Source organism: Hermetia illucens, chromosome 4, assembly GCF_905115235.1.
Source record: "Hermetia illucens chromosome 4, iHerIll2.2.curated.20191125, whole genome shotgun sequence".
In the NCBI taxonomy this organism is placed as follows: domain Eukaryota; kingdom Metazoa; phylum Arthropoda; class Insecta; order Diptera; family Stratiomyidae; genus Hermetia; species Hermetia illucens.
Genome location: NC_051852.1, coordinates 147757394 through 147769471, shown reverse-complemented (window position 1 = coordinate 147769471; position 12078 = coordinate 147757394). Strand labels below are relative to the sequence as shown.

General features: G+C 45.1%; 2 protein-coding genes across 2 annotated transcripts in view; one reads left to right on the top strand and one right to left on the bottom strand.

Moving 5' to 3' along the window:
- Positions 1 to 4499: 4499 nt before the first annotated feature.
- LOC119654470 (vacuolar protein-sorting-associated protein 25) lies at positions 4500 to 5479 on the bottom strand. The gene is made up of 2 exons (XM_038059887.1): positions 5319 to 5479; positions 4500 to 5046 (listed from the first exon to the last, which is right to left on the bottom strand). Exons 1-2 carry the CDS (start codon positions 5366 to 5368, stop codon positions 4575 to 4577), a joined length of 522 nt encoding a protein of 173 aa, XP_037915815.1. The 5' UTR covers positions 5369 to 5479; the 3' UTR covers positions 4500 to 4574.
- A 358-nt stretch (positions 5480 to 5837) lies between these two features.
- The window catches only part of LOC119654796, a 31759-nt gene continuing 25518 nt past the window's right edge, over positions 5838 to 12078 (top strand). Inside the window, exon 1 of the mRNA XM_038060345.1 lies at positions 5838 to 6037. The gene's annotated coding sequence lies outside the window, so the exon portion shown is untranslated. The remainder of the gene's footprint in view (positions 6038 to 12078) is intronic.

The following is a 12078-nucleotide window of genomic DNA, read 5'->3' as shown; positions in this document are numbered from 1 at the left end:
AATCTGGGTCTTTTAATGAATAGCAAGTAAAATGTTTTTTTGCAAGATAGTTCTCATTTATTAGAAGGTAGATTAGGAGGACGTTGATTGATAATTTTCGGTTAATGATGATCGTATATTCTCTTCGACGACTTCCCCAGGGGCTCGCTTCCTCCACCTTGAGTGAGTGAACTGGTTTTTCAAAAGATTTTGACTTTGACATTGCGATCGAGGTGAATCAATATTACGATTGGCCACAATGTAAGTAATTTGGAGTTTGGCTCACCGGCAACGAGCATCTAATCAGATTGGCCACAGTTAGATTACCAATAGCCTTCTGAATGTGCTTAACAAAAAGAGCGCATACAATGGCCTTGAAAAAAGTCATCTTCCGATGATCTACATTCGCTTATGCGAAGCCATGACTGTATTTATTAGTAAGGACGCAAAGCGTCGGCCCGCAGAATTAACGTCGCAATCCGGTTGCGTAGTGAAAAACCTTTCTTACTACAAGGACGATTCATCTGAGAATATTGGTGAAAACTGGTGTCCATTAAACGTGCCTTTATTTCTGGCACGGGGTAAGTTGCTGTCCACGTTCTAAGATCTGATTGATCGTTGTAAATGGTGGTAAGCTGGACGCGCTGCTAGTACTCCGTTACCGTGACCGTGACAGAGTAATAGAAACCCAGCGCAACGTGCGTCGTGACAAAAGGAATTTCATCATCGCGTTGGTCAGGACAGCAGGAAAGATTCCTTTGTCGGATATCGCATCATGAAACAGTTTTCGATCTTGATGGATGTGCGGACTTTCCGGAAAAACTAATAATTATTGCCACAGCGACATATTCTAATGCTCGTTGGAATAAAGGCGATCAAAATGACAATCCATGAATATGTCGGAGTTGATCATACAGGTCCACATGCAACTAAATACAGCTCTACTGAAGTGCTCTGTCTAGACGCGCTTGTACGCCTCCGGACACTTCAGTCCTTCTCACGTCATTAAGAAAGTTTTTCATGGGCTTTTAATCCGGTATGTTAGGACCGCATCATAATCTAAAATACCAAAAGGGGAAAATCGATGTTAGGAAAACGAATTCCGAAACTAAAAATCTGACGCCTCTTCTACTAAGTTATAACGAAAGAGCGGATGGTGAACAACCTGAAAATATCATTTCTAGCTCCAATGTGATGGCGGTGCAACACACAGGAAAGGCATTATTATTTTCTAGCCCAAAGCCAATCCGAAACCAACCTAAAAGCCAGTCCAAAGGTTGCCCGAAGTCAGTCCGATGCTCGACGCCGGCAATGACAACTGTGCCACGACTTGTACTACGAAAAGCGGCAATGTTTTAATGTTTGAATCGCGCTCGTTGGTGGTACTGTGATATTACACTTTAAGTTGATATCATTTTTGTAAGATTACATACATCACCTACCAATCTCTAACTCAGGACGAACCGTTCATGCAACTTCCCTCAGGCGAACCCCCACACAGAGATATATGTAATGGAGAAAGAAATTCTTCACCTGAATTGTGTGCATGCTAGCATCAATAACATTTACTTAATCGGGATTTTGCTTAGATCCGAATTTCTATGGTCTCTTTTGGGAACGTTGAACTTTAATTTCATTTTTTCGTTCAGTTCAATTTCATTCGTTGCTGATATTTTTCAAACGACCCGTTTTGCCAACTTTTCTTCTTTCTGCTCGGACTAGATCATCCCCACCCTTACGGACTAAGTGATCCGCCTACCGCAACCTATTTAGCCGGATTTAACCCACAACCTGACGGTCACGGTATTGTTCATAGATTTCATCGTTATGTAGGCTACGGAATCGTCCATCCTAATATAGGGGGCCAAAAGTTCTTCGGAGGATTCTTCTCTCGAACGCGACCCAGAGTTGGCCATTTTTCTTGCTAAGAACCCAAGTCTTCGAGGAATACGTAACGACTGGCAAACTCATTGGAATCTATATTGGCCCCCTATTTGTTCTTACATTCCTCAAGGTTGAGAGGTGGCGGCGTTCAATCAGCTCGTGGTCGATTTGGTTGAAAGTGGTTCCGTCTGGAGAGGCCCACGTAACCCAAGAAACATTTCGTGCGATACTGCTAACTGAATAATCCGCAGTCCGTCATTATTAGTATCCCTATGTAAGCTATGGGAGTCGAAGTATCGCCTGAATACGGGCTCCGACCCTATTTGACTGTTGAAATCTCCAAGCATGATTTTGATATCATACATGAGATAGGCTTTGAGGTTTCGTTCAACTGCCTTGTAGAAGGTATCCTTCTAGACTCTGCAGTCTCCTCTGTAGGGGCGTGAATGTTTATGAGGCTTATATTTCTAAATTCGCCACGCAAACGCAGAGTGCGTAGCCTTTTGCTTATGTTTTTAAAGCCCATAATTTACTCCGAGCACATGGTTTACTGGATGGTCGCTATAATATATGGTGTAGTGGCTCTTCTCCAGAAAATGGGTCCCTGTCCAGGACATCTCTTGTAACGCTGTTGCATCAGTCTTATATTATTATTATATTGCTCTGTACAGGGAGCGCTTGTTCCATGAGAAGATGCGCAAATCGTTGCCGAGTTCGTCGTTGTATAGTCAATCCAGTCCGAGGCCCTTTTGTGGCTTCGTAACTTCGGTTTTCCGTGTAGGGTTGTCAGCTCTACCCAACCCCCAACCTGGAGGACCAGTTGGTACAATTTGTTCCGTTTTCAGGCGCGGGAGACTCGCCTTCATCCTTCTCCATCTGCAGTTTTCCATTAAGAAAGAATTTCCAGCGATCACCACGTGGAGGGGGAGATAGGGTTTGATAGTAGGGTTGGCGTTTCCCAGGTTTTAGGCTCTATCGTGGGTAACAATCCACGTTTCGCTCTGGAACCTATACTACCCTTTGACCGACCGACATTATACCTCTCGACATTGTAGGCCCTTTACAAAATTCGCATAGTACAGCGCACAGTATGGTGGCCTCAGGCAATGCCTTTGAAGGACACTAAAGTAAAATAATTTGATGAAGCCATCTGTCGAGAGTGGATTCCGCATTGTGGCGTTTCCGCCGTAATCATCACAGACCAGGGAATGCAATTCGAATTTTGTCAGCGTCTGCAGACAACTGTATACCATTCGCAGTCCAATGGGATGCTAGAACGTTGGCATTGGACGCTGAATATGACGCGCGACAAGCCATCTTGGTCGCAGTTCTCGCTTTTAGTTCTGCTTGGCCTCTGCTGAGCTAGTGTAAGGGGATAACCTTCGACTCCCTGGCGACCTGGCTTGGAGAAACCGGATTGTTGTGCCTGTTACGAGAGGCCGTTCTCAAAATGATTCCTCCTCCGCCCTCTCGTCACGTGCTGCCAGCGGTTACACCTCTATAATGCTTGAAGTCTGATGAGGACTGATGCCACTCGGAGGCTGCTGCAGGCCCTATACGAGGGTCCTTAGACTGTCCTCGAGCATGGGGAGCACGCATTTAGTTAGGATGTCGGTGTCAAGCCCAAGATGGTCTCCTCAGACAGAAATGAACCTTTCTTCGGAGAGACAGGAGTGCGATGTACGTTTTGACGTTCGCCAGTCGTTTATAGCCGAATAGCTCGTCGTGGTTTCTATCGCCGAAAACTCTTGGTTTCAAAGGTGTAGAGAAAAGCCGAGAGATGATAACAAGGGATCGGTTTATGGTGAGAATTTAAGTGAAAGATTTGTACATACTGAAAAGCGTAAGAAATTGAATTTAATTTAAAAAAATAATATTTAATTAAAATAAAAACAACTCCGGAGGGAGGAGGGTAAAAGGGATTTCTAGGACGAAGAAGGCTCCACCTTTCTATCCCAATTAAAAACCCATGGTGGTCATCACTCCTTGAAAAGTTACGGCGCTCCGTGTGGGTGCGGTTGGAAGGGGGCGCCGTCCCTCTTTAACCTCCTTGCACACCGTGACGATGTTGGTTGCTCTTTCAATGAGCTTGTTAACGATACGAAAAGAGCCGTTTTTGGGCGCCATAAGCTTTTAATGGGAAATGATCGTCACAATTCTTCAGCGGTGTTAGACATTATTCCTTTTACATGCGCTCTTTCTCCTCTCCCCTTATTTGAAGCGCGATCATTTTTATAGAGGAGGTGACCACTACGGTTTTTCATGGGGGATTCAGAGAGAGGATTTCCAGCTTCCCCTCCAAACTCTCCTTTAAATCCAAAGATGGATCATACCTTTTTGACATGAAAATAGCCCGATTTTGAGGTGCCCTCCTTTTTCGGTGAGTGGGGGAGTAACCGCAGCAATTCTTTAACGGAATTAGAAAGAAGGCCTTCCTCTTCTTTCTACACTTCCTCCCCATCCTCTCCCCGTCACGAGGTAGGGTTCAAAATTCAAACGTTACCAGGATGGCATTAAAAACAACATTTCGAGGGCTATAATTTTCAAGGGGGGTTATGACCACGAGTTTTTCTCGAATTCTCTTGTTTCAGGACGACAAAGTTCCTTCCACGCCCAAAGTGAAAGTGTTGTGAAAGTCTTGGCATAAATTCAATTTATTAACAACATAACGCGACACATTCATAGCACAATAAACCAACCCCCTTAAATCTTCAAAAGAACTTTACGCCCTGGCTATCGTCAAACAGCATCAGTTCGCACTTTCCCTGCTCCTCTAGCAACTTCAGCGCCTTCAAGACCACATCCTGGTCTAGCTCGTGGAACTCCTCCCCCACCGAGTTGTCGCCGTTCGATATTTCGTAGATGGTGCACACGGAGTTGGTCTGACCCGTTCTCTGCGACCAGTCGTAGATGATCTTGGCCCATTCGTCGAGGGTGTGCCAGTAGACCTGCCAATTGGTTCGTCGTTTGTCCAGCGGAGCAGCGTGACCGGTGCCTTGCAAGTGCTCCATTACGGCCAGCCGTCCTTCGGTGGGGAGACGTCGTTTGAGGGCATTATTGCAGAACAGCGGCGAGTCCTCGTTGATGTCGAGGCTGCTCTGGTTGCGGTGCTTGTAGTAGTTGCGAGTGAGATTGTTCCAGACGGTCAGTTGGCGGGTGCGGGTTTCGTTGTTCGGTTGGAGACTATGAATGGGAGAAGGGTTGATATTAGTGTCTTTTATTGCAAGATTGGGGAGAGTTTCAGTTAAAATTTCATTTCCGGGCAATCCAATTTCTGTAGTCGAGGGTGTGGAAGAAAGGATAACGAGAAGGGACGGTGGTATGAGTCAGACATCCTTCGACGAAGGATGGGCAATAAACAATGCGGAATAGCATACAAAATTGAATTAACAGAAACTTGGAGACACCAACAGCTCAAAATCTACGTTCGACACTGTTTTACCAATTATACTCACGTGAAAAACGGTGGGAAATTATATTCCCATGGCCAGTCGAAATCTGCCATCTTCGCCGATTTGTTTTGAATTTTCAGCCGCAACCCAGTTATTTTGACATTTCTCCAGTTCTCCGAGATGAGGTCACGCTAGTACGCGAAAATAATCCGACGAAGAGCAGCTGTTGGAAGCGCCCGAAAGCACGGGATGCCCGATTCGAAACGAATTGGTCTAAATTTTATCGCATGAAATAAGCCAGATTCGGTTGTGTATTTTTCCGATTCATTGAATAATTTTGAAAAACTAAAACCTTGATATGTGTCCGTTGTCGCTAGAATAATGTCTGAAGGATATCAACAGAGAATGTCCATTGAAATGTCCTTTTTACGACCAAGGCGCCATTTCCCCTTTATTTTCAAACTGCCCGAAAAATGCTCTCGTGTGTCGGTCGGGTAGATTCCTCGGACACTTGTTTGCATTCGCGACCGATCGCATTGCGTCGGTTGTCCGTCGTTTGAAACAACGAAAGAAAAAGAAAGACTGAACAAGACAATTTCAACTCGGGAACGCCGTTCGATGGACGCCGCTTATATTTTTGCAAATTTTGCCGTCTTTTAAGATGTCCTACGGCTGAACTTTATCGCGAATTCTGTGCGTGAACGTGTCTGGATTCAAGTGGATTTTGTGATTTTTGTGTGTGACGTATGGATGCGGCAGGAAATTGAGTGGAACGCAAGAAGGTGAGAGCCCCATTTTGAAGTAGCTGCAAGCGCGGAACGAAGGCAACAATGGAGGGACGGCGCGAGGAGGTTGGATTTGTTTTGTCGCGTGAGGCCGTGTGTCGTTTTTGGCAACTTCCAAAATGAGATTTCGCTTCCTGCCTAGTTGGGATGGATGCAGTGCGTGTGGGTTTGTTTACGTTGCCATTTGGGGAAGACTAGACTTGGGGACGGATCTAGGTGAGGAGTTTAATGTCCGCGTAAATGGTGTGCAGCAACCTTGGCCGGGAATCGTTGCGTTGGAGGCGCTTTCACTGAAGGGTTTAAAGCACTTACTTTCTAGGAAAATATGCAGTAAAATTGGTATTTCGGTTCAATAGCGTGGACTGATTTTTGACCTAACTTTGGAGACCAATTGGGAAGTTAGGTATCCATGCATTTCGCTCCTTGTAACATTGTGAAGACGAGCCCTTACTTGGCAAACGTCTCAGAAGGAGGGTCATCGTCAATGGTCATGAATAGAAATGCCCAAGGATCCTTCATACTTAAAGCAAAGAACAGAACACCTTGCGAGTCTACAAGAAACCTACTGCAGCCCCACAGAGAAATTCCGAAGAACAGGCCAATGTACCCTTTCCCTAACCAACTGGTCACTTCAGCGTCTTATTCGCTGATAAAACTTGTCCACGGTGATGTCTAGGAGTCGGTACCATTTCTCAAGGAGTTGTTTCTTGCAGCATCAATATGGCAGGGTCCCAAATAATGTCTTTTAAGGTAGCTAAACTTTGGAGCTACAGATTCTGTTAGTTCGATGAGCCTTCCGAAGAGATTCCATTAACACCGGGTAGCACTTGATTTCACGCTCCATAATCCGCTTTGTTAGTTTTCTAGACACGTCTCCAGCTATATCTGTTGGCTTCCGCTCGGTCATATAAAAGGATTTTGTCGATAATGTTTGTCTTCAGCAAAGCTTTCTCAGCGAGTTTCATCTGCCTTGTAGTGTGAACTGCTATTCCTAGCGTCCTAAGTTTCGTCTTCCATCTCTTCAGCTCTGCTTTTACCTGCAAATAACTTTTAACAGTTGGAATCCGTTCAAGGAGACTTAAAAAATGGTAACAATCTGCAAGATAAGCCGTCGGCTGGAGATGATTACTAAAGAGTATTCTCCATACGCTTGTCGTCAGTAAATGGTTCGATTTGTACTGTCAAAACTAGCAACATACACATAAAGACATCTTCTAAATGTCGGATGACGAGACTGCAAACATACGTCGTGTTATCTAGGTCTAACTGAATATATACGCCGTAGACAGATGGTGCCTCCTTCAATCCCGAAAGGGACCATAGGGGGCAGAACATTACTATTTTAACCGACAGTCGACTAATAAGGTACTTAGGTCCTATCAGGTGAATTCCAAACTCTTATGGGAATGTCTTAAAGAACTGAACACGTTCGGCTCGGTCAACAAGATCTGGATACTCCGCGTTCCAGGCCATATTGGGTAAGAAGGCAATTGGGCAGCGGAAGAACTGACCAGGAAAAGAGGAGGAACGCCGCTGCACGGGTTAGAGTCATTTTGCAGAGTCCGAAATGGGTTCATAGCTACTATGCTGAAAAACGAAGAGAATCGGACGAGATCTATACTGGGCGTATTTACCGGGAATGGAACAGTCGGTCAAGAAGATCTTTCGGATCATAGTAGTAAACTGGTCAGTGCAGGCTAAATTATGACTTAGGGAAGCTAGGGATAGCTACGAAAACTATCTGGAGATTCTACATCTCCGTATGCCGAAATGGACGATCGGGTAGTAGGCCCTCGGGATATTCGGAAAACCCGGGGCATACTGGTACTGTTGGATGAAATCGACACGAAATGTGCAATCCCCTGCAATTTCTAACCAATAAATCAGACTTGCTGGGAGTTTTGACGAATACTACCGTAAATACAGCACTTCGTGGCCTCGTAATTTACGAAACCTTGAGTTGGTCCAACTACCTAGTCGATACAGGCGCTGAAGTTTCGATTCTTCTCGTATTGCGGCATCATAATTTAACACGGCAAACACTGAAACTCGCGGCAGCAAATTCCTCATCGAAGTCGCCTAGATGGTTTTCTTGTGGGTGTTTTTTCACCTTATCTCAGCAAGAGGGGTCTTGAATGCATCTATTTATTTCCTCGTTACTTCCTAGGAGATCAAATATAGATCAGTTACCGAGAATGTTGCGCGTGTTTGTTTCTATTAAGCTTCCTTTAAAGATTGAACGCTGAGCTGTATAAATGGACCTTCGCCTCGACGTGGGGACTTAGGTCAGGCTCAAGTAGTAATGTGGATATAGGTTGCTATCATTAGGCCGATGTTCCCTTACGCATCCGTAGTGTGGTGGGTTAAGGTGAAACAAAAGCGTTTTCGCTGTAAATTAGTCATACTACACATAAATGTGTGTCTGGGCACCACCGGTGCCATGACCATGACATCCGGCGCAGCTTTGAATATATTATTCAATCTGCAGCCCTTGGATTTGTATATTCAAAGCACTACAATGAGAGCAGCTCATAGACTAATTCGATTAGTTCTATGGGGAAACAACGGATGTGGGGGGCACAGAGCATTAGAAGAGTTATTGGCAGAATTGAATCCAGTTTTCGCAACGCTCTCTAATTCGCGGATGTTCATTGAAGTTATCTTGAAACGAGGAAAAAACGGGGCGAACCGGAAGAAAGCGTGTCAGGGAAGACTGACGTCTTATGCAGCGATGGCTCAAAAACAGGACAGGGCTCTGGAGCAGGAGCCTATCTCTCGAATAAAAAGGAGAAGTGTGCTTTTCCCGTGGGACAATATGCAATGGTCTTTTAGGCTGAAGGGTATGCGATCCTAAGGCGGCAACTTGGATGATTGACGGAAGGACATCTGTAGCGATAGTCAAGCTGCATTGAGGGCGTTGAGCAGTCGTTTTGGAATGTAGAAATCGATTGAACTCTATTTCTAGATTTAATACGGTGAAAATACTCTGGGTACCCGCTCATTGTGGTGTAGAGGGAAGCAAGGGTGTTCAATTTCTTCCATGCCCGGATCATCATCAATCGGCAGCAATCGGTATCCGATCTAGGTCTGCGGTTTTACGCCGAGGTCCACCAATTCAATATCCCTAATAGCTGTCTGGCGTCCTGGCCTACGCCACCGCTCCATCTCAGGTAGGGTCTGCTTCGTCTTTTATTTTTACCAGAGATATTGCCTTTATAGACTTGTGGGGCTGGATCATCCTCGTCCTGACTGGTTATAATTTATTAGCTGGGCATATGTTCAGAGTAGGAATTCTCCAAGATGATACGTGTCAATCCTGTAAAAAAGAAACGGAATTCACGGAACATTTTCTATGTGAGTGCCCCGCCTATGGATGCATCAGCCATCAAAAGTTTGGTGCTGATGTGCAGTGGGCAGCATCACATCCACTAACGGAAATCCTGCGATACATAAACGAATCTATTATATTCCGTTAGTCGGGAGAATCTAGTATAATGTACCACTAGGGTCGTCTAAGAGGTGTTCAGAGTTTCTGCCTCTCCCCCACCTCAAACACACAAGCTTCCTATAGAGGAATTTTGAAGACGTCTAAATGTCCAGACGATTTCAAGCCGATACCCCATTCCACTCGTACACGATTTTGCGCACTCTAATGCAAGGTGTTGTATTTTATCGGCTTTAGGTAAGGCATACCATCAAATCTCTGTATCTCTCCCGAAGATATTCCGAACACGGCACACAACTCTCAAATTCTTCGAATTTATTAGGATGACTTTCGGACTGCGCAATGCGGCGCAAACCTTCCAGAGGTTCATCCACTCTGTGCTGCGATGCCTCCACGTCGTCGTGTTTTTCTCCGAGTCCGACCATTTAGAGCACCTCGACTGCATTTTTCAGCGTCCCCCTGAGGCCGGCCTAGTACTTAACGAGGGAGAAATGTAAATTCCTACAATCGGAAGTGAGATTTCTCGGCCCCCTGATTACTCCTGAAGACATTCAATCGGGTCCAGTCAACGTGCAAACGATTTTGAGCTTGCCGCTACCGAAAGCTGTTAGGGATCTGAGAAGGTTCTTGGGCATGTTAAACTTTTATCGTCTTTTCTTGCCCAAGCTGCCCACCATCAGTCGATCCTTAACGCCTAGTTGTCTGGCTCGAATGTCAAAGATCTCCCCCTGATTAAGTGGTCTTCCGAGGCTGTCCAGGGGTTTGAGACCATCAAACAACAACTGGTGGATGCTATATTTCTGGAATTCCTTCAGCAAGATACTTTGTACCTTGTTTAGTACTTTGATGAGCTACTGAACAACCAGAACATCGGCGAGTTGGAGGTCCCGCCAACTGAAGACGACGGACAAATACTGCCACCACCAAGCATAGAAGAAACAGTTCGTGCAATTCATCGGCTTAAAAACCATAAGTCGCCAGGAGCCGATGGAATTACAGCCGAATTGGTTAATGGAGGCGACCAGTTACACCAATTGGTTCATCAACTTGTGCTCAAGGTATGGGACAGCGAATCAATGCCTGACGATTGGCAACGAGGCATTATCTGTCTCATATATAAAAAGGGAGATATCACACAGTGCAGCAATTATATAGGTATCACGTTGCTGAGTACCATCTATAAGATATTCTCCTCTATCTTGCTAGGCCGGATAGCCCCATACGCCCAGAACATCATTGGCCCATACCAAAGAGGCTTCACTCGAAGCAAATCAGCAAAAGATCAGATTTTCTCTTTACGGCAAGCGATGGAAAAACTTTTGGAATGTGATCATAAGTTGCACCATTTCTTCATCGACTTTAAAGCCGCCTATGATAGCATAGCCAGGGTAAAACTGTACACGGCCATGAGAGAATTCGGTATCCCGACGAAATTGATAGGACTGACTAGGCTGACCCTGACCAATGTGCGAGGCCAGATAAAAGCAGCAGGATCATTCTCGAGACCATTCAACATCAACAACGATCTACGACAAAGGGATGCCCTATCATGCGTCCTCTTCAACCTGGCCCTGGGGAAAGTGATTCGCGATTCCGATGTGAATGCGAGAGGCACCACCCTCTTCAAGTTCTACGCCAGATAGAGTAGGCGGCGCGAGATCTTGGGCTGCACATTAATGAAGGCAAGACGAAGTACATGGTGACAACTTCAGCGCCAACACTAAAGGAACGAACAAAATCGAATCGTACTGGTCAAAGGAAAAAAATGAAGATAGAAGACTGCAACTTTGATACCGCTAATAATTTCTCCTACTTAGGGTCGAAGCTGCGGCAGCGAAGTCTGCGTACGATTGTTGGCAGCCAACAGAGCCTATTTCAGCTTACAAAAACTATTTCGCGCCAAACGTCTCACCATAGGGTCAAAGCTCTTACTGTACAACACAATGATATCGCCAATCGTCATGTATTCTTCGGAGACTTGGCTTCTTAGCAAGAAAAATTGCGAACTCTTGAGCGCATTCAAGAGAAGAATCCCCTGAGGATGGACGATTTCGTCGCCTACATAACGACGAAATATTGTATATGATCGATATCATGGCCGTTCGGTTGTGGATAAAATCCGGCTCAACAGGTTACGGTGTGCGGGTCACTTAATCCGTATGGATTAGGATGATCCAGCCCGGAAAGTCTATAAGGGCAATATCTAAGGTAGAAAAAGAAAACGAGGCAGACCCTGCCTAAGATGGAACGATGGCGTAGGTCAGGACGCCAGACAGCTTTTAGTGATATCGAATTCGTGGACATCGGCGTAAAACTGAGATGTCTGGAGTTCCTTATTAAGGCAGGCCTAGACCGGATACCGGCTCTTACGTCGTTGATGATGATAATGAGATCATTAGCTTAATTGGGGGAGCGTTGTACTAAAATTTAAAAATTTTTAACTAAAGCTTTCATTCTTTTTTCAAAAAATCTTTCCAACAATTTCCAAATTTGTTTCGGTCCACCCAAATCTATTTCCAAAATATTTTACTCTAAGTTAGTCCATAAAGGCTCAAATACACAAAAGATTAAGCAATTGGGCGGCCCCTAGAAT

Coding starts and splice junctions, on each gene's coding strand:
- LOC119654470 (XM_038059887.1), bottom strand. CDS start 5,368: ATGGCAGATTTCGACTGGCCATGGGAATATAATTTCCCACCGTTTTTC. Junction 5,047..5,318: donor AATTTCCCACCGTTTTTCAC/GTGAGTATAATT, acceptor TCCCATTCATAG/TCTCCAACCGAACAACGAAA.